At 39.6% G+C, this 22,010-nt stretch overlaps 2 protein-coding genes across 3 annotated transcripts; one reads left to right on the top strand and one right to left on the bottom strand.

Moving 5' to 3' along the window:
* The first annotated feature begins 102 nt into the window (after nucleotides 1–102).
* Nucleotides 103–19,161, top strand: LOC110040950 (sodium- and chloride-dependent GABA transporter 2-like). 2 transcript variants are annotated; one of them, XM_020746214.2, is made up of 15 exons: nucleotides 103–453; nucleotides 5,823–5,957; nucleotides 7,113–7,263; nucleotides 7,939–8,034; nucleotides 10,763–10,895; nucleotides 11,049–11,183; nucleotides 11,500–11,603; nucleotides 12,019–12,143; nucleotides 12,944–13,056; nucleotides 13,545–13,673; nucleotides 14,191–14,290; nucleotides 14,819–14,919; nucleotides 15,681–15,854; nucleotides 16,458–16,531; nucleotides 17,293–19,161. In XM_020746214.2, exons 1-15 carry the CDS (start codon nucleotides 219–221, stop codon nucleotides 17,309–17,311), a joined length of 1,824 nt encoding a protein of 607 aa, XP_020601873.2. In that variant the 5' UTR covers nucleotides 103–218; the 3' UTR covers nucleotides 17,312–19,161. The 2 variants fall into 2 exon arrangements, with proteins under 2 accessions (XP_020601873.2, XP_020601872.2); XM_020746213.2 differs by lacking the exon at nucleotides 103–453 and adding an exon at nucleotides 3,330–3,690.
* An 89-nt stretch (nucleotides 19,162–19,250) lies between these two features.
* LOC110040953 (microfibril-associated glycoprotein 4-like) lies at nucleotides 19,251–21,658 on the bottom strand. The gene is made up of 4 exons (XM_020746217.2): nucleotides 21,320–21,658; nucleotides 20,692–20,795; nucleotides 20,048–20,324; nucleotides 19,251–19,958 (listed from the first exon to the last, which is right to left on the bottom strand). The coding sequence occupies exons 1-4, from the start codon at nucleotides 21,570–21,572 to the stop codon at nucleotides 19,681–19,683; spliced, it is 912 nt and encodes a 303-aa protein (XP_020601876.1). The 5' UTR covers nucleotides 21,573–21,658; the 3' UTR covers nucleotides 19,251–19,680.
* Between the last annotated feature and the right edge of the window lie 352 nt (nucleotides 21,659–22,010).

The following is a 22,010-nucleotide window of genomic DNA, read 5'->3' as shown; positions in this document are numbered from 1 at the left end:
GTTGTTGACCTCTGAGTCCTCTGTGGGTAACATATCAGACATCCAAAACAACGACGCACTTAATTTTTGCCCGGCATTTCTCAGATTTACCATTGGTCCTGTTGTTGACCTCTGAGTCCTCTGTGGGTAACATAGCAGACATCCAAAACAACGACGCACTGGGTCAAAATTAAAAAAAAAAGCCTCTCGCTTCGGAAGGAAACTACCCACAAATTGCCATGGAAGACAAAAAAACCAACTTAGAGCTATATCCTGTCGGCACCCCAAGTGATATCACGCTCACCAGAGGCGAGGTAGCTCAACATGAAAACCCTGCAGTGGCAGAGAAGGAGAACGAAGTTGTCCGAGAGGTTTGGGGAAGCAAATTGGATTTCATTCTGTCGTGCGTTGGTTATGCTGTCGGGCTTGGCAATGTGTGGCGTTTTCCTTACCTATGTTTCAGTAACGGTGGAGGTATGCCATGGTTCTCTTTTGTCTGCATTGAAAATCTGTATTCATTTTCATCCCTTAAAGGGGTATATTTAAACTTCACCAAAAGTGCGCTTTACACACTAACATGCACTTTATAAACATAATTTGGAGATCGGCTGCCATTTTGTTTGAGTTTAGCTCAGATATGCCGACTATTCTTCCTCCATTTTCTATCTGCAGATGCGTTATTATATTTCCGCCCACGATGATCTCTTATTCGTATTTCTGTATTCGTATTCCTGTACAAACACTCAAGAAGTTGTCAGCGAATTTTCTGCTCAGTTTGTCAGTCTCACACTTCTCAGTGCAAATGCCTCAGGATTGTGTCAACGCCAAAAGCGAAGTATAAAGCTGTCACGGAAAAGGAGTGTTTGACATCTCTCAAGTTTTCCCCATAGTTTGTCAAAACAGACATGGAGTAAAAAGTGACACAACACGCCAAAAAAAATAGTGTTTTAATTTAAATATATCAGGCTCATCGCCATAATTTAATATCAAGTCCATCTAATAGTTGACCCTTTAGTTAAGTTTCCGGAGGAAATGCCCTTTAGACTGGAGTAAGAAGCCCTGCTAAACATTTCGCGTCTGATTATTAGGCGGCGAGAAAATGATATCTTATAACGGTTTGATCGAAAAGCGAAATGACGCGTGCTTTGCTTATACAAAATCACAATCGTACAAGAAACCGTAAAACGTCAATCATACAGGTGTTTTTTTTTCCCTGGGTCGACGACCTGTTTAATTGCGTGCGTAAAAATATATAGAGATTGTTTCGTGCCGTTTATGTTTGACGAGGTTGCGACTGGGTTTGCGTAACGTCCCAGTAATGTAATTTCACACCGTACAGGTCTCATACTGCACTGTCTGAATAAGCTTGTCTGACATCTCTCCAAATCTGGCATTCACCAGATAAAGAAATAAACCTGTAACGTTAAAACATATTTGTAATGTTCATAACTTCCTTCTTAACGTATGATCCTAGAAAGATGGGTGATATTAGGGTATGAAAGTTGCGCGGGCAAAGCAAACACGGAAGTGTGAAAGCGCGTCTCAGTTTGTATTAGTGACATCAAATATCCAAATGGTTTGATGATAAACAAAGCCCTTTTTATATCGCCGCCAACCAGAGTCACGCTACTCTCGTGAGTCGATTTTCTCCGTAAAAAATGACTTGAGATTGCCTGCACTAAAGAAACTCGTTCTGCTTTTGCTTACTTCAAGAATTACATGAAATCGCAACAGAATTTCCCGACAACAATAGCCATTACGAAGAAAGAGAGAAGGAAAAATCTCTTCCGGGGAGGTCGTAAAAGTCAAAGATCACCTCAAAAACCAAAGTCACACAGACAGGCACGCTTTTAACACGTGTCCAACTGTAAGTTGGTGAGGGGCAAGTCCGACCCTGCAGCAACAAACCACTGACAAACCGCGTGGGAATGGTCTAATCAGTTGTAACTCTTATGTCTCTTATGAACTGCAAGCCATTGGATTGTTACCTTAATAAAAATATGCTCTAGAAGGGAAAAGAGACCTTTGTAACCTTTCAGTTTTAGTGAGTTTTGACTGAGAATGGCTGTATCCGGTCGATGTTGTTTTACTTAAGGTCCGACTGCTATAAGACCTACAAGTTATCGATCAAATAGAGATATCAACATCCGCCCGGGAATTTCACGGATATTTGCCACGTTGGTTTTCTCAGGATATTGGACTCATGATGGAGAAGCGCGAAGATTCGTCAAGAGTCAATCTCAGGCTCTTTTGATATCATGTCGCTTTTTGTTTTCCTTTAACAAATCTTAATTACTTTACTGTGTCTACAGCAATTTTCTCAACTGAGCGTCGTAAAACCCAAACCAAACCAATGACTTATCAATTAAACTGCTTATCCAATCTCAAACCGAAGGACAACCAAAACCAAAGTAATTGTCTGGTGTTTGTATCTGTTTTTCTGTAAATAAAATGTAGCAGTAAATACAAGAACAAAATAAATAATAAAATAAACCATGACAATTAAGTTGACTTGTGATAGTACATTGTTCGTGGCTAGTCTTACACAGCTCGTTTCGTCCCGACCAAGGGACTTCAAAGACCTTTCTGTTTGGCAAACTCGTTGGGCATCGCGCCCAAAGTCCCGTTCTCTAACAAAATGATGACAGCAATCTCGCCTTATATCGCATAAAGATTCCCGACCGCACAAATTTACGAGTGAAAATTGACAATAAAGTTGACAGTTACTTGTGATAATACAAAATAAAACATGTCGCTCAAAATAAAACTAAAGCTTTGAGAGCTGTTTGAAGGTAAATGCGTAGCTTTGCTTGTGAAATTCAAAGCAATTTTGTATTTTAGTAATACAAATTACAGAAACAATACTTCCAGAGACAGTCAGCCAGAAGTTCGACCCAGGCCATGTTCGAGTGGGTGGTGTTATATCTTTATTCATTTTTTTTATTTTTTTTTTTTCTTGCACTCTGGAAAACAGGGCAAAGTGACTTATGGCGCCATAATGTCCCTAGAGTCCAATTAATCAACTAATTTTGGCTTAGGACACGGGAACTTGAACAACCAGACCTTCAAAGTTCAAATACCCGGTGAAAGAGGGTGCTCGAGGGAGTTTTGAATTGGTCAGTCTTTGTGTAAATATTACACCATGAAATTTCCAAATATTTTCATTGATAGAAAATGAAATTTTGTAATAAACATAGCTACAGCAGTTCTAATAAAACGCACTTAAAAAGCGATGTGAAGTAACAAGAACTAAGCCATTTTCACTAAGGGAGACTCGCATTTCGTAATAATATGAATGGAATGTGACTGATAATGACTCTACTATGCGGCCTTTTGTTTGGCGCTCAAATTACTATGCAGTTTTCTGAACACGAGAGATTGGAACTCAGTCAGCCACAATATCAGCCCACCAAAACGAACAACGCTTTGTAGCGTCGAAGACAGCGGCAAATCGAACATCAGAAGGGTTCAGGATGGCGACAAAAGGCGTCGAATTGTACCCGGTCGGCTATGACAGTCGAGCTGGACTTGCCGATTCAGAAGTTAGGGAAAGTAAGGCAAGCTTTGTGCCTACCGGCAAACCCGAGGTGGAAGTAGAAGAACGTGAGAAATGGGGCCGTAAACTTGACTTTCTCCTCTCCTGCATTGGATACGCTGTCGGCTTGGGAAATGTCTGGCGATTCCCTTATCTTTGCTTTAGTAACGGTGGAGGTAAATGAATGTCTTGTCTTGAAAATTAGATCACGTAATACCAGAGACAACAAGTTCAAGTTTGCATAAAAAAAAGGGTACTTCACAGCTACTTGGCAACTTTTTAGACTTTGAAATTACTATTTCTCAGTGGTGTAGTCGGGAAAAAACTGAGTTGTTACTTCAACAGGAAGAGTTTATGGACAATCCACTTCTTATTTTTCGTATACAACGCAGATTTAATCTGCGCGCTGGAATGTTAGCGTGACTAGATTTGATATATGCCTGTTGGACATCCAATCCAATCATTTGAACGGTTTTGTCTCCCGTCTTGGGAGAAAATAAACAGGTAGCGTGAAAAACATGCTCGTTATTTTCAAAAGATTCTGTCTTCTCCCTGTAGGATCAAAGACTATGTGACAAAAGCATTAGGCTTATTGCAGAAAATACAAATACGACGTGAACCGCAGGCGACTTCTAATTTGCATACTACTTCAAATAAGACCGGCACCGCATAAATCTGTGGTGGCGGAATCACTGCTCAAAGTCGTGTATGATGCATTATTCACAGACCTGCCGTTAATCCACTAGACCAAAGTGGAAACCTTTCATAATTTTATTAATGCTCGCTGTGAAAAAGACTTCGCAAAGCTCTGCAGTTCGATTGCGCACTTTGTTGCGCAAACTTCGCTACTAGAGGTTTTTAACTCTATGACATTAACAGAAAACTTTTATCACCTACTTGGTGCTTTTTAAAACGGGTGTCGCCTCAAACAATTTTAAAATAGTCGTGTTTATTTTTAACGCCGGTGGAATTATTGAAAATCCAGTCTCATAACTTACAAGGCATGTTGGACTTAGAACAAACAAAGCAGAACGACGTATTTCTATTGTCATGTTGAATAAGCTGCCATTTTGATCTCACAATATTATTTTTCGCCAGTGTTTGAACGGGAGAATATTTTAACTCTTGCGAATAATTTGATTAAGTCACGGTTCAGTGCAAGTTGTGTTGTGCAATAGTGTGTCAATTCAAAATTAAGACAGCGCCTTTTGTTATTTAAATCTTTGTACTAAACAACGTCTCTTTACAATTTATCTTTACAAAGAACCATTCATTTCTTTGCTTATGCCACTTTTGGATAAAACAAAGGAATTTGTCATTTGAAAATGATTGCTCTGAGAAAAGCCGGCAGCGACGAGCTGTTCAATCTGCATTGGGTTTGGCTATTGTTTTTCTAAAGTGACAGAATGGAAGAGGGGTTCAATGGGCGATTTCAATAGCCCCCTTGTTTTCCTTGATATTTCTTTGTTTTCTTTTAAGTCAAGTTCAAATATCGTGAAATGTCATAACTATTAGTTTATTTCATTTAGCAACAAACTATGACTAACTACGACAGAAATAGATTTGAAGATAATTTATCATTTGCACACTCAAATATAGTACTTCCTTCAAATGACTTAAAATACTCACTGACGAAAATTGCCCGAAAAAAAAAGTACAATATCAGATGATAAATTTCGAGTATGGCATTCCGAGAGATTTTGGGCATGATCAGCTGTCATCCGAACTAAATTCGAACTCGTTAAAACGAATAGCGAGTGAATATTTTGAGCAACTAGCGATACTTCTAAAACTTCTACGGAATTACTTTAACACAGGAAAAGAAAAATCCAGTATAATTAAAGGCTAAATAAGTATAAATACTATACTTAGAAAAGGTTTCCTCAACTGAAGAGTTACCTGATGTAAAAGAGTATTTGGCGCGAAAATCATGATGTAGGGATACTTGGCCGTGGACTTTACCTGTTACGAAAAGGGAGCAGTTTCCAAGAGCAAAGCTCGAGGGAAACTGTGGGTTCCGAGGAGCAAACAATTTTCATAGACTGATACTCGAGCACGTTTTCGAGTCAAATGGGCGGGGTGGGGTAATTTGTAACATCCTGCAATGTGGTAACTGACATTCGTTTTTGTGTTTGTTTGTTTGTTTTGTTTGTTTGTTTGTTTGTTTGTTTGTTTGTTTTGTTTCGTTTTGTTTTGTTCTGACGCCTCTGGCGAATCATTTCATTATCGACTCCTCAAGCTATGCAAAACATTACCAGAATGAAACATTTTTTAACTTTTTCGATGTTACTTTGCCTTTCCCTTACAGCTTCTTTTCTGATCCCTTATGTGATCTGCCTGGTGTTCTGTGGAATCCCCATCTTCTACCTTGAAGTCGCACTTGGTCAGTATGTGCAACAGGGTGTGGTCGGTGCCTGGGCAGCGTACTGTCCTGCCCTGGGAGGTGAGATAGCTATACACAGCGCTCAATTTAGATAGTTAAAATGAGATGTTAACGGTACTTTTTAAAATTCAATCCTTATGAGATCTTGAAAGAATGATGAAGTCCAAAATTGCACTTTGCGTTCATGCTGACTACCTGATTACAACAAGAACTACAAGCTTTAGTTATTTCCACCATTCGGTCCAAATACAGATATTTATGTATAACTTATTTAAAAAAGAGAGAGGCGGTCTTGCTACCTGAAATAAAGGCAGGCAGGCAGCCAGTTTTACAAACATATTCATACAATTAAAAATAGAAGAACCGTAGCCAGGACAAAACATATTAAAAATTTATAAAAAACGTTCACTGGCTATATAAAGTTAAAACTTTCAGAGCTTTCGGCTGTCGGACTACAGCCTTCGATGGATAAAAAATGGAAAAGATAGCAACTACAAATATATACAAAAATAAGTGGGACTATAAAGAAAAGAATTCCCACCTATTTTTGTATATATTTGTAGTTGTTATCTTTTCCATTTTTTATCCATCGAAGGCTGTAGTCCGACAGCCGAAAGCTCTGAAAGTTTTAACTTTATATAGCCAGTGAACGTTTTTTATAAATTTTTAATATATTTATACACGTTTAGGTCAGTACACACACACACACACACCCAAGCAACCGTTATGCTTAATGCTTTTAATGCTTTTGCGCTAGTGTAAACTAGCCTTAAGGTAAACGGCACGCAATGCATTCAGAAGTGACGACGCTTATTCTTGACGTGGCTATCCTAGACACTGCAGAACAAACTACAAGGTATAAGCTAGGTTAACAAAAGTACCTAAATTTAGTACAAAAAAAAATGACACAGAACAGTGAGCGCTAAATGAATGCCATACTAGAATGATAATACTATTTAAGCAATAGAGCACTTTTTCCGTTTTTGCATAGCTTTATCTAAACACGAGGAGGGTTCGGAGAATCGACTACGTCTCGGATACTCTCATTTAAACACACCTATCAACCAATCAGAGCGCGCGTAGAAACTCAGTTATTTTATAAAGAATAATAAATAGACGGAATGTAGAGCGAAAAAAATAGTAGTAACTGATTGTCAAGTGATAACTTGTAAGGTGTATGGAATGCCGTTTTGATTGATGTGTTTCTTTTATCAGGTATTGGTCTTGGAATGGTGATTATTACCTTCCTCTGCAGTGTTTACTACAATGTTATCATGGCATGGACATTTTACTACCTGTTTGCATCATTCCAGAAGCATCTACCGTGGGAAAGTTGTGATAAATCGTGGAACTCACCGTTATGTCAGTACGTTATGCACGTAAATTAGAATATTTAGAGAAGAAGCCACATCAACCTTAGGTCGCTTTCATGCAGGTCCTCTATCTTCGCAATTTGGAGAAGTTTGGTTTTTGTGGAGAGAGGAAAACCGGAGAACCCGGAGAAAAACCTTCGGAGCCAGGCGAGAACCAACAACACAACAGCAAACTCAACCCACATAATCTCTTTTATGTACATACGGCTGTTTCAAGAAAAGTAGTGTGCAATCACACTTCCTACACTTCCGGCAGAAGTGTGCAATCACACGCAAAAAAACTCAGAACGGTACCACGGCATGTCGTAGTTTACCTGGTTTGCTTTTCTTTTGATCGAAGTTCGCGATGTTTTACAGCTATTGAAGAAAAACCCATGAATACCTGCACTCGTGGTATCTCTTTCCTTCGCGCTGAAGCACTCTGAACTTCGATCAAACAACGCTAAGTCACCACTACCCATGTCATTCCATGAGATAGATATGAGATGATTAGAGCCAACTCATATCCAACGCGCCGCTCGTGGAATAATTGTTAAATATAATGTTGGTACTGTAGCCCTTCAAAAATGGTGATACGTTACATAATTACAGTAAAACAGTCGAAAATCGATTTCAATGAATGTCGAACAATTGAACCAAAATCAAATGCACTTTATATTGCATTTCAGAACAGACCGTAAGTCTCCTCCCGACTGTGTGGCCCTGGGGGTAAATGTTTCTAAAGACGACTGTAAATGGATATCTCCGGAAGAAGAATATTTCAAGTAAGTTAAGAGTGAATTTTTTTAATTAGCAAACATAGCACGGCAGAAGTCGAAAAATTGATTATTCTCTCTTTTCGTCCACAAATAGCCATTAGGTAAATATGAAACGTGATATAGTTTTTTGGAGCTCGAAGCGCTTTAAATTCGAGAAAACCGAGAAAAACGATTTTCGCCTCAACGGTCGCCAAAATGGCCCATGTCAAAGGCTTAAAATTAGTAATCTAAACTTAATTTGCGTTCGCGTGTAAAGGAAAACCAAAACTTATCGATCCTTTTTCTTGAAAGACAAAGTATTCAGGTATCCAAAACAGGTTACAGCTTGACTGAGCGCCAATTGAGAATAAACACACAATTTTTAAAAAAGTCCCTTTCAGTTGCTAGGTCGAATTCCTAATTTACAAATAAAATTCAGAGATATTTTTCGACATGTGCCATAACTCCAAATTCCTTGAAACTTCGCCTTTGGAACCCTTTTATGTTGTTGTAAAACATGTATTAAAATCAGCTTGGGTTATTCTTCGAGTGTTTTTTGAGTCCCGGCTGAAAAACCCCGATTTTACCTAAAACATCCAGCTTGATCAGTTGGAAATCTGCTAACCTGAATGGTTCTCCCAATTTTGCTTATTTAGCAATTAAATCATGAGTTTGAGATTCCCACTAGTTCTCCGCATTTGCATTCAATTTTCAAAACTAGTTTCCAGTACTTTCCAAGGGACTTTTTAGCGCGGGGGAGGGGGCACTCCCAGAAAAATTGGATTCGGTGTGCGTCCCGCTTCCCAGAACCCTTACCCTGTTTATGACCAAAATCTGCCCTATTTATGACTTGACCAAAAATTCGACACCCTATTTATTACCTGACCCTTAAATCAATACCCTGTTTCAGACCTGCCTTATAATTAGTTCCCTGTTCAGACCAATGTTAAACATAATTTATGAAGGGTTTTTGTCGATGGTCTTATCGATAATGATGAAAACGTAGCTTCTTTTTAAAAGAACATACCCATATCAAGACTAGATGGCAAAAGCCTTACCCCATACCCTATTTATTACCAAAATGGCCAAAATCGATACCCTATTTATGACCAAAACAGCTGAAAAACCCTACCCTTTGGGGCCGCACATACCTATATAGCCCATATAAGGGAGTACTTCCCGGGCTTTTTAGCAGGTCATACTGCTGCTATGGTAACCTAATGTGTCATGAACGTGACAACAACGAGTTCAGCAATGATTGGGCAGTTTTTTGATTCCATGATTGTAGCATGAACTGATAACGAGTGGTTAAAATCTTAGTCTTGGAAAGTGTTAGAAACTGTTTTGAGCCACCTAAAGTGAGAATAACAATACAATTTTTTATAACAAGAAACTTGCCGACAACGTGAAAAATTCGTAAATATTTCCATTTTCTTTTACTCCTTAGGCACGATTGAGAAGCTATTTCAAAAACTCGTGCATCGTTTTTGAAATAGAACATCAAAATTTCAGTCTTAGAAAGTGCTAGAAACTGTTTTGAGCCACCTAAAGTGAGAAGTGAGAAAACGTCGCCATTTTGTGGACGACCTCCATTTACAAACAGTAACGGCTGGAAGTGTATAATAGTTTAGCCATTCAGATTTATTTAATGTGCCAAACTGCTCATCGACTGACAAGGATCAAGTTCAAGAGATTATCTACGTCCACAGATCTCCTCACTAACAACAACAACGAACTTTATTTCCCCTCGTACTAATAGAAATATTTTTACAAGGTTATATATTAATAGAGTTAGGGGCCTGGCTACCTTAGTATTCCTTAGTGATTCCTTAGTATTGCATTGCGCATCTCTAATCCGCAGGATTTTCGCGTCATTAGCGCGTGCGCGTACAAAACGTAAGCTCGACAGCGAAATAAATGCTCCTTTTCTCTTAAGCGAGCACGGTGACCCCCACTTTTTATTTCATAATTTCAATGAGAACAATATCGTCAATAACTGAGAAAAAAATTAGCAGAAATCTATGGCTACCTTTTTTGGCAAATAAAATAAATACTACAGAGGGAGACAAAACGGGCCCAACAGTGTATGTCCAAATTATGTTTCCTTTAAAGGATAAAAAAATGCAGGGTAATTGAAGACATTTTTTCTGGGACGTAGATGAATAAACAATCAAAGAAAGTCAAACTCTGCGTCATATAACACGGCATTGAAAAATAATCGAACTTATTTGTTGCGCATTGAGATGACCAAAAGTCACCTAAATAACTGTATTTGTCAGCATTGCGGCGTGAAAACAAACTCGGTGACCCCCTCTTTATATTACGCTTTTTTTTTTAATATCTCCTTGTCCTGTAACAACACCATACCGAGTTTCATCGGAAATCTATGGCGGGTTCTTTTACTGGGGAATCACCTTAAATAACTAGAGAGTTAAAAAGGGGAGGCAGCCAGATCTACATATGTATTACTGCAAATTTAGGTCGGTACACACACATACAACACAGAACACATCTTTATCTTTATACTGAGCGCTAAATAAGAACTGTACCGCGCTAGGACATTTGGTAATGCTAGGGAGCAATAACGGTTTTGTTTTTCAACATTCAGAGACTCGGGACTACAGCAAATGTTCCAGGCTCTGATAGTTCATACAGGGACTTTTTGCCACTTCTACCAAAGTTCGATTCCTTTTAGTATTAAGATACATTTAAGATGTCGAAGCTCGTTAAATCTTCAGCTTTTTGTCTGTTTCAGCAAAAAGGTTCTTGAAATATCCCCTGGTATTGGGGCAGCAGGTGAAGTGCGCTTTGAACTCGCCATGTGTCTCCTGCTGGGCTGGATCATCGTTTACTTCTGCGTGTGGAAAGGAATTAAATCTGCGGGCAAGGTAGCGTACTTTTTCACCTTTTTATTTTCCTTCTTCAAATTACATGGCAAGATGTTGATCGCAACTTTTTCATTTCTTCACGTCGCTGTAATAGAACTGTATTTACCTATATGTTTAAAATGTTGGAGCTCGTCTTTATGTTCTTCCTTTCAGGTCGTGTATTTCACAGCTACCTTTCCTTATCTGGTTTTGTTTATCCTGTTGATTCGGGGTGCCACGTTGGAAGGAGCAGGAGAGGGGGTTATCTTCTATCTCAAACCAGACTTTTCAAAATTAAAGAACCCTCAGGTAATATGACTAATAAATTTTCGTATTCTATTCCTGTTCTCCTTCAGTATTCTCTTAAATATCTATAGAAACATTACAATAACTGGTGACTGACTACAAAACTTTGGAGTTACCTCAGTCTCCAGACTCAAGCCATACATTTTTATGGTCTTCTATTTATACATATTTTTATTAAACTGTAATGTACCAGTTAATGAATAAAGTCGTTGTTGCTGTTGTTGTTGTATTTGACCCTATTCAGACCTTATTCATGTACTGCTTATTTGAAGCTCGTATTTTAGTCTATTGTGACCAGATACATGTTTGCTTGTCGCAGGTGTGGGTGCAGGCCGCGGGTCAGATTTTCTTCTCGCTCAGTGTTGGGTTTGGCGGGCTTATCACCTATGGAAGCTACAACAAATTTCGCAACAATTGTGAAAAGTGAGTAAACTAATATTTATATTCGAGTACGTCACAGAATACTGCTAGCTGGCTGCTGTTGTCCTTTCGCACTATCAGTCGTTCAATAACCCTTGTGCATCAAACAGTTCATGTATCTTTACAAATTAAAACCCTGTTACCTCGTTCTGCCATGGCATTCCCGTTCTAACTTACTTAAGCTTCTGCAGAAGGAGCTTGGTGTTTTTGGCTCTTCCCTTTCCTCTTTGACTCAGGTCTCCTCACAATGTGATTCAGCCACGTTCGGTTTTCGCTTCAGCACTTCATAGCCGTGGACTCCTGACTCTGCATCGTCCAACGCTGTTGTTTGAGATCTTCTCTGTTCGCGTCATGCTTGTACTGGCCCTTATTATCAAGTGCAATCTTTTAAAGCTATAAATCGTTGTTCACTCCATAGGGATACGCTAATTGTTTCCCTTATCAACTGTGGCACGAGTATCTTCGCTGGTTTTGTCATATTTACTATGATGGGTTACATGAGCCACATACTTGGAGTCCCGGTGCCCGACGTTGTGAAAGGAGGTAAGGCTGACTAGAAACACCTGCGAGGGCAGCCACGCTTTCGACTTAAGCGAGTTTAAGCAAACTACAACAGCAACGATGACGGAGCAGTCGCTAAACAAAAGGTCTCGTGAACAGAACAATGACTTTGCACGTGCGCTAAACATCTTGGTCCATTTTTTAGCTGTCCTCTGCAAAACAACTACTTAGAATGACCAAGTTCTGTGGAACGTGAAACTCAACCACAAAATTTCGTTTATGGATTGATCGCTGTGCTACATACTTAGCTCTGACAGTCATAGACACACCTAATTTTAGTTGCCATTGTCCGGAGCGTGAACATCGCGGTTGCTTAAACTCCCTTTTATGTCGAATAGAACAACATTAATGCGTGAATGTATTAAGCGTCTATTGCACCAGCATAGAATTGTGCATTCGAAAATAATGACTACGACCTTCAAAGTTACACTTTGTTTGAACTAATTTTTTTGATTCAGATACTTTCCAGTCAATCTGCTCGTAGCAAGCTCTGATCCTATGCTCCAATATTTCGTGGAGTGTAGAAAAGGGTTTGAACTGAGCTGAGCTTTGCTAGGAGAGTTATTGGTTCATCCAACGTGATCATCCATGTAAGAGGTACTCTTACTTACGTTTTAAAAATCCTAGAATAAGTCATCTTGTCATCCTGTGTGTCAGGTGATAAGATAATTTAGTAGTACCGTATTTAGCCTATGGCCGTTAATCCGATTGATTAGTATTGTCATTATGAATAAGTAGTCGTGATATAATCTCCGTTTAATAAACAAACTATCCGTTTGCAGGGCCCGGCTTGGCGTTCATAGCCTACCCTGAAGGAATCAAGCAAATGCCTGCTTCACCATTCTGGGCTTTTATTTTCTTCTTCATGTTGTTCAATCTTGGACTGGACAGTCAGGTCAACATTTTTATGTAACAGTGTTTGTTTCAAGTTATTTATTCGTTTATACACACGCCGACACCTGTTCCAACGCGTTAATTAGCATAAGTAATGAGCCGTCGGAAAACACCTTCGAGAAAATCACAACCAAGACCAGCTGAATATGTACGAACAATTCAACATCTTAAAGAAGTGCAGAAGGAAGCTGGGATGCTTGATTTACGAGATGCTGCTAATCAAGGCAAAAAGAAAACAAACTTAAACACACAAGCGGACTCTATTCGGGCAAAGTTTTTAATTAGCTGACATCGTTCCTCACATTTTTCTTGACTCCTTAACACATAAGCTAGTATATATCTGAACTGAACCTTTCTTTTTAATCTGCGTTTGATAATGGCGACAAGATGACGACGAAACGTCATGTTGTAGCGTTTATTTTTCTTTTAAAATGTTTTTCTATATCTTCTTTAATCATATTTATTTGCTGTTTATTTATCTTTATACAGTTTGTGGGGGTGGAGACGGTCACTACAGTGCTAGCAGACTGGAGACCAGGCTTCCGTCGATACAAATCCGTCATTACACTGGGTTTCTGTATCGTGTGCTACTTCCTTGGACTTGCTCACGTGACTCAGGTGAGTCACGGGGGATGGGTGGGGGATAAAATGTAGCTGACTGAAGTAATAAATACTAGTATCGAAACATTTAGCCATTTCAACTTTGTGGAGTGCATGCCCGATCCAGACTTGCATACAAGGTGGGCGCCTGGAGTAAAAAGGTGCTCACCCAGATTGAAAGACTTCATGAATAGCACTATGGGAACCCTTCGGCTTTACACCTTCACTCAAAAAGCGGGAGGCCCCCATTTCCTGTCATACCAGGATCCGTTACTGCGTGGTAGATGTTCGCCAGAGAAGCATCCAGTTGCACAGATAACTAAACCTGGTAGTTAGGAAACGCTCAGAAACTCGAAACATCTTTGTCATATTGCTACCTATTCAAATGCACCGAGACTTGTAACATACCAATCACGGAATGTCAACGAGCTGAATCGACAAAATCCAGTAATTCTGTTTTATTGGGTTTTTATAGGGCCCTATACCAAGTGACAAATTTTAAGATTTCTTGATAGTCTATTTCTCTCCTCGCCAGGGTGGAATGTACGTGTTTCAGATGTTTGATTACCAAGCAGGAGGAATATCTCTTGTGTTGATAGCCTTCCTGGAGGCCGTGGGGATCGGATGGTTCTACGGTGAGAAACCAGACACTGAAATTTATTAATTTATAAAAGCTGTGTACCAGGGGTTCATGATTGTTGGGCAACGTGTCTATCACCAAACAATGCAATATCTTGTGCATAGAAAAAGATATCACGAGTAGAGACAATTTTTGGGAGGAGCCAAATGGTATGAGATTCAATGAAACATTTCTTACTTGTCGTTGTTGTTTCTTTTTTTTTTTTTTCCCCTTTTTTATTTCCTTTGATTAATTTATTCATTTATTTCGTCATCCATTTTAATAATTTTTATAATTTTTTTAGCCATTAATTTAATAATAGCCATTCCATGGTTACCTTGTACCATTTGTATTACAATATAATCTGGCGTGGAATTGAGGCAATTTCTAGGCAATTTGTAGTTTCTGCCGGCAATTGCGTCGCTCCCATCCCAGTATTCCCCTCCAAATCCTTTGAGTACTCTTTTCCTTTTATTTCCGTGAAATGAAACTTACGAGGTTAGATATAAAGTTTCCATTTAAACACATTTATTTTAATTTACAGGAACCGAAAAGTTCTGCACAGATATTGAGAACATGATCGGCCACCGTCCCAATTTGTACTTCCGCCTGTGTTGGAAATACATTTCACCCGTTATTATTGGCGTAAGCATGATATTGATAACTGTCAGTATAGCTAATGAAAGGAGTTTCCGAAAGAGTTAAGTAGTTGGATTAAGGATGCCAATCCATCACAGGTTTTTGACAGATTGAGAGCTCTTTCTTGATTATATGGGTGCTATTGCATAGCTGTTCTAAGTTGATGGAGTGATTTGCCCGATTCATAGCCCATTTCCGAGTTGCCTTAAGCCTCTCTATCAAAGCGAGGCCTGGTACACAACCATTCATATGAAAATGAGTTTAATTTGCATGTGAACGGAATTTCATTTTCATATGAAAGGATGGGCACCAAGACTCGCTTTGAGGCTATCCTGTTAACGAACGAGACCTTAACCTGCTAGACGACTGTAAAAGATTTACCAACCTCGGTCTTGAACTAAATTGTCACTTTAGAAACGAGAAGAGCTCATCTTTCATTGGCTTGTTGGACCGTCACTGAGGACATAAAAAAGACGAAGAGCGATGTCGTCCTCAGTAACGATCCCACAAGCCACCGCGAGACAATACTCGCCCCAGATTTCTTTCCGTTCGTCAATTGGCGAATAATATCCACGGTTTCATTTTTAAAAAAGTCCAAAGATTGTCGCACGGCCGCTTGTTTCATATCTAACGAATTATCACTGATCTTTCTAAATTAAAATTCTTGTAGGTCAGCTAATTTTTTGAGAAACATTATCACCCCTTGGTCTCAGTTCTTTTTCAAACTTAGGAAAGAATAACAGTATTTTCCATTATGACAACTGCAGGTGATTTTCATCTGGTTCTGCGTGGACTGGACAGGCATATCCTATAATGATGTCAAATATCCAGGTTGGGCCGAGTTTCTGGGATGGATGCTGTGTATATCAGCCATCCTCTGTGTTCCAGGATATGCCCTCCATCGATATCTAAAACTCGACTCAAGCCTTACTGTTTATGAGGTAAGCTTTAAATGTCCATCAGTTTCGTGACATGCTTGGGGACTATATCTGTCCATTCACACAATGATTAAATGTGACTGAAGCTAATCTTTGCTATCGCAGTCGTTAAGGCGTTCGCTTCTTTGAGAAACAACGCAGAAAATGTTGAGAGAATTTATAGGAGAGTAATGAGTCCCTAACTTTCCCTGCCGTGTTAATATGGCAGTGGAAAAGGAAAAAAAACGGATTTGTAGGATTTTAAATCCGTTGAAGCATCGGATTGATAGGATGTCTTTAAAACGAGAAAACTGGAACAAAACCATTCAACAATTTTCTCATAGGACTTACATGAGTGATATGCAGAAGTATTGCACCACTGAGTGATGAGCGGTGGGTTAGATTGCTTTCAGTCCCAAATCGACATCTCTGAGTGTGGAATGAAACTGTAGTCATCTTTCAACTTACTCTATTCTTCAAATTAAAACGAGACATTAAGATAACTGTTTAAATGACCATGCCAGGCCGAATTAATAACAAGAACATCGTTATCATTATTTGTAGTTCTCTGCGTCATCAGATCAAATCAACAAACTAACGTATTTGTTACCAAATTTGTTTCTCAAGCGTTTCCGCACAATCCTAATGCCTGACAAAGAAGTGATGAGCAAGATCGAGGAGAAAGAAGGCATCAGACGAAGGTAAGTTGAAGTATTGATTCTCGCCCGTTTCTGCCCACCCTACACCCAGACAACATAGAATGGTCAGTATGTGGAGTAGTGCAAAAAGAGTTACAGGATAAACGTCGAAATGGGCGTGTATTTGCAGTTACTCTTGCCTGACTGACTGACTGACTGACTGACTGACTGACTGACTGACTGACTGACTGACTGAATGAATGAATGAATGAATGAATGAATGAATGAATGAATGAATGAATGAATGAATGAATGAATAGTATAGTATAGTAGAGTAGAGTATATCTTTATTACGCCTTACTCTCCAAAGGGAGGTATTGGTCTGTTTACAATAAACTGACTGACTGACTGATTGACTGACTGATTGACTGAATGACTGACATACTGCCTGACTGACTGACTGACTGACTGAATGAATGAATGAATGAATGAATGAATGAATGAATGAATGACTGACATACTGCCTGACTGACTGACTGACTGCCTGCCTGCCTGCTTGCCTGCCTACCTGCCTGCCTGCCTGCCTGAGTGACTGACTGACTGACTGACTGACTGACTGGCTGACTGGCTGACTGCTTGACTCTGTCTCACAGACCGACCGACCGACCGACCGCCTGACTGGCTGGCTGGCAGGCTAGATGGCTGGTTGTCAGACTGGCTGGCTGCCTGGCATTTCTATCGATCGAACTAACGATCGACCCATCCATCCGTCCGTTATTATGTTTTGTATTTTCCCAACCTGTTATTTTTATAATTCCTTACAGGTACCAAAACGTCTTGTAACATGAGGACAGCAGTCACTCTAATCCGAGAAAAAATCTCGTTGCTATATCATTATATCATTACTTTTTAACATTGCTAGCTGATACCTTATCGACAAAAATGCCGAGTTCTCGACTGCATTAGTTCCACTTATAAACTCGCTACTAAGTCATTTGACCTCATATAATCTAGGGAACACGTCACAGTATTCCATATTCATTGTGTACACCGTAATGCCCAGTTGTGACGCTAAAAAATTAGAAAACTTTAGTGAAATAATGAAATGCCCATTTAGATGGTTTGAGAGATTGTCTTCGAGTTGCGAACAGCTTAATCATTTCTCACAATTTCTCCATCCCCGTGAGGCTCAGAAATTACGACGACAATCATAAAATATCCTTGTGTAATATTTTTAAAACCACTAAATAAGGTGTATGTAAGACTTCAGCTCCCTTTCCTGTGTCTGCATGAGCGTTTTCAAATCTGCCAACCTGTGGTCAAGTGCTGTTTGCTCGACTGGGGCGTCAGTAACTTCAGTGTAAAATATTTGTCTTCATAAGGAAAGGGATAAGCCTTTGTACGTTTACAAAATACATTGTCGTAATGTCTAGGTAATTTCGTGTTTCAAAGACGTTTTGTGCTCAGTGGAAATTGAAAATATTACATTTTAAAAATATGTATATCAGCTTGTCCTTGCCCTTTCCTTCTCTACAGTGGACAATAATTTTACTTTGAAGAATTACTGTACTTTTCAGTCTAAACTGTTCATTATACCCCCTTACGAGAACTCCTATTGATTTCGCATTAGATGTACAGTCCCGTCTTGGCAAATGAGTTTTGTGGCGGAGTGTACCTAGCTTTTTACTGTTAAGTCAGATTAATATTTCAGAGCCGTTTTATGTAACCTACGTTATATCGTGCAAAACGATTACACATGCAGGCGTGATGTTATCAAGGAAAATCTGATCACGAGTATCCTCTATGCTCACTTAACGGATTGTGCAGTGCTAGGCTGCGAAAGCCGGGGTAATTTTGCTGGTTTAAATCAAACCACGTGTACAGTTCAGACATCAATTCTTCGTTTAAATTAATTACATGTCTAGTTTAGTATCTTGTGCAGCTTTTCCCCTAGGCCAACTCCAAAACAAACGCCAGCAGCAAAGTTTTCGTTTAGAAAACTGATTAGAACCGAACTACCATAGCTTTCCTCTCCATGCGCCAACCCGCTCAGTCCAGCGAAGGAAAGTTAGCTTTTGTTCAGTCAAGTCAGTCAAAGGAACATTCGATTGTTTTGTGTCTGGTGTGAATAAGGTATCAGAGAATTTAGTTTGACGTCACGTTTGTTGTCTAATTAGAATTTCAATATTAGATACCGTGCATAACGTGTAGATGTGTAGTTATGTCCTGTTTGTAAAGAATAGTTTTAAACTCTTTGAGTAGTTTACAAAGCAGATCGCGTTAAATTAATTAGAACCAACCGCTTCATCAACCTTACAATACGGTCAAATCCAACTCCAACTGCCTTTAGAAGACGAGCAAGAAGAAAATTACTTACAGAAAGGAGAAGATCAGGGTAACCATTGTGTAACTAAAAGTCACCAAAGTAAGAGAGTTTGTATAGTTGGGTTGCTGTGAATGAAAGTGGATATTGTTTCTGAATTTTACTTTACGCCGAAATGAAAAGATGAAGCAGGTTGCTCTCGAGGGCTATATATCATGAAAACAAAGCCAAGCAACTCAGTTGTTGGCATAAGCCAGTAGAACATGAAAATCAAGTACCGCTAAAATATTGTATAGTTAGGTATTGCAGCTTTTTCCTTTAGTGAGTTATGTAAGTGAATAGCAAATAAAAGTGGGTTCTATCGTAAGAAGACTGTATGACTTGAATTGCGCAAATGAAGAGAATTACACCTGTTATGCTCACTGAAGGCTGGTTTATCACTGAGGGGTTTTGAGAAGCTTTTGTTCATATATAATGAGGTCGTTTATTAGTAAACATATCAAGTTCACAGATGCACAATAATTTTAATGACCGACCCGATGGATTGCACATGATGTCATAAAATTTTGGGTCAGGTAGCAGCTCTCGTAAGGTTTCACATGAATGGCTTGATACCCTTTGAGAGGACAATAGAACAAACAACAGAAACAATGCCCCCTAGCCCTAAAACAGTAACAGCTGATACAATAACAAGACAATAGTAGCTTACGAGAACTGCTACATTTCTGACAATTTTGCAAAGGATGTTTCCTCTTTAATCATCCCACATCATTACTTACATGTAAATCAGCGCATAGCGTTAGAAAAAGGTTTACCTCATTGCAAACCACCTTTACCGACAAGCAAAAAGAAAATGAGATAGTCTCGTCGTTAATTATAACTTTCTCGATCACAACCTTCCGTTGAATCCCATTGGTCGCAACTTCATTTCAGCTCGAGATGCAGAGTAGTAAAGTCCGCCCCAAGTCTTCCAGTTCACCCCGTCGGCGTATGATGTCTGCTGATTGCGGTAATAGACGCCATTGAGATTTGACGACAGGCATGCGTTATACCACCACGCCCCTTTGTAGAATTCTGCGCAGTTTCCGTCAGCAGAGTTGTCGTGGTCTCTGTCACGTGTAGTAAATTGCATGTCATTATGCCAGCTCAGAGAGTCGCCCGCTGTCCCTGAAGACGAGAAAGTTTGTCAGAATTAAAAAGATATGTTTTCAACGCTTATCTTTGGCAACTGAAACAATCGATCCAACCACACTAACCTGTGTAGGAACCTATACCAAGGGTGTAATTCAGCTTTTCATTAGAGACTGTAAAGTCCCTGTAGAGAGCATGCGCGGACTGTAGCATCTTTCCATTTAAGTCCACACGTAACATCATTCGTCCCTGATTGGTCAGCCGGTTTATATTGTCCAGTCCCAACCAATATTCACCTCCAGCCGTACCAAACCCTTCTTTGTATTCTTTCCATTCACGGTAAAAGTCAACCGAGCCGTCCAGTCTCCGCTGGAACACTGTCCAGCCACCACCGTCTGTGGTCTGTTGAGGAAATACCAAAAAATAGATAAAAACGAAGTGATAAATTCTGAAGAAGTTCTGTGATAGTAAAGCTCTTTTATTCTGGCTTTCCACTGCTTCTGTCTCGTTTAACACGAACGCTAATGTAAAGAGAATTTCTTTTCAACGCGTCAGTGAACAAGTACATAAAATGCAGAGGACCCTGTCCACAACGACCATCCTCTAGAGCGGAATTGCAATAGCTGTTTTTAGAGGTGGGTGTTATAGAAAAGTGCTGCGCTGTAAGACAATAGTGCCATTGATCTTAGGGGCTGATCATTATGCGAATTTCAAATGCTGCTTAGAAGCGAGGCAGAAAATATCACACTGACTTCACTGCAACGCTAACCTGGTCACAAAACACTTCCATGGAACCTTCGCCATCGGGATCAATGGTGTAAATACCGTTTCCATGACGACCGGACTTGTAGACGTCAGCACAGTCACGAGGAACTACAGATGAGAAAAAGATGGAAACATGCATCACGACTGAAACTTCTGCTCGATACAAGTATGGTGCTCGGGGGTTTTAATTCCACCGTTGGTACAAAGGAATTCAACCAAAAAGTTAAAAAGTCTCACTTTATCGACTGAATATGTGGCGGTGTTATATAGGCTAGTAAAATTAAATTCTCATAAAGATCTCGGCATCTTGTGATCTCTATTTCCCACAGCATGACACCGAAAAGGAAATGAATCCCCAAAACACGACAAAAATGTCTCAAAACATATCTTATATCGAGTGGAGAACAACACACTACTATTTACTTTTTATCGCACTTAGCAGATGCACTGCCTGATTTGACCTTCAATGAATTGTTTTTGTTTCCAAGACAAGTCCCTTCTCTGTTTGTTTTTAATTAACAGATATGGAAGATAAACTAACGAATTTCATCTCAGAGATCAAACAAACTTTTCTTAAATAAAATAGAGCTATTGTGTATCCATGAGTTTCGAGCGCAGTTTCTTTCTGTTACCTTTACTCTGTTGTCCATTGCAGTTAATGTTTCCCACTTGCCTACTCAAGGCGGCAATCCGCTGCTCCTGTGAATCAATTTTATCATTCAGCTTGCCAAGCATCGAAACGATAGAATCGAGTTTGTTCTTCAACTCCGTGTCAGTTGATCTGCGAGAAAGTCGTGTTCTTCCTTCATAATGATCTGCTCCTTGAACGTCGACAAAGGCGATGAAAAGGCCAAACAGGATAAACGGTACAGAAAAGCCTACCATCGTTTAACACCCTTAATACATTGGTACTGGTCGCAATACAGAACTGACCTACCTCGCGTGATGATGGCAGAATGAATATGATGACTTTAATGAAACGTAACACCAATTCACGAGACGACACAAAGTTCTTGTCAGCTGGTCACGAAAGGAACTGTCAACGGGAATCACGCGAGATAACAACAGGGCATGGGAAACCGCGGAAGTCGCGCGTCTCACGATTCCGAAGCTCTCTCTAGTTTCACTCCACATCTAACTCACTATTTTGTTTTTCGAGCCAAATTCGTTTTCAGAACTGACGCGGAAAATGGCCGGCCTGTTGTCGCAGTTGCAAACGTAACTGATCTGGGAGATCGCCAAAGAATAACTAATAATGATGGAGAATTTATCTCTTGATCATGGGGAGGGGAGTGGTTATGGGGCCGGGGGTATTTAAGAGGG

The sequence above is a fragment of the Orbicella faveolata genome, unplaced genomic scaffold, assembly GCF_042242905.1.
Source record: "Orbicella faveolata isolate gen_17 unplaced genomic scaffold, um_ofav_v1 contig_1, whole genome shotgun sequence".
NCBI lineage: Eukaryota > Metazoa > Cnidaria > Anthozoa > Scleractinia > Merulinidae > Orbicella > Orbicella faveolata.
This window is presented reverse-complemented; position numbering and strand designations above follow the sequence as displayed.

Bases quoted from the DNA above. Each gene is read 5' to 3' on its own strand.
- LOC110040950 (XM_020746213.2), top strand. From the start codon at position 3,453: ATGGCGACAAAAGGCGTCGAATTGTACCCGGTCGGCTATGACAGTCGA. The intron at 11,184-11,499 runs GTAATATGACTA...TGCTTGTCGCAG, and splicing joins CAAAATTAAAGAACCCTCAG to GTGTGGGTGCAGGCCGCGGG. The intron at 13,674-14,190 runs GTGAGTCACGGG...TCTCCTCGCCAG, and splicing joins GACTTGCTCACGTGACTCAG to GGTGGAATGTACGTGTTTCA.
- LOC110040953 (XM_020746217.2), bottom strand. From the start codon at position 21,572: ATGGTAGGCTTTTCTGTACCGTTTATCCTGTTTGGCCTTTTCATCGCC. The intron at 20,325-20,691 runs GTTAGCGTTGCA...TTTCCTCAACAG, and splicing joins TGGAAGTGTTTTGTGACCAG to ACCACAGACGGTGGTGGCTG. The intron at 19,959-20,047 runs GTTAGTGTGGTT...TCTCGTCTTCAG, and splicing joins TGGTATAGGTTCCTACACAG to GGACAGCGGGCGACTCTCTG.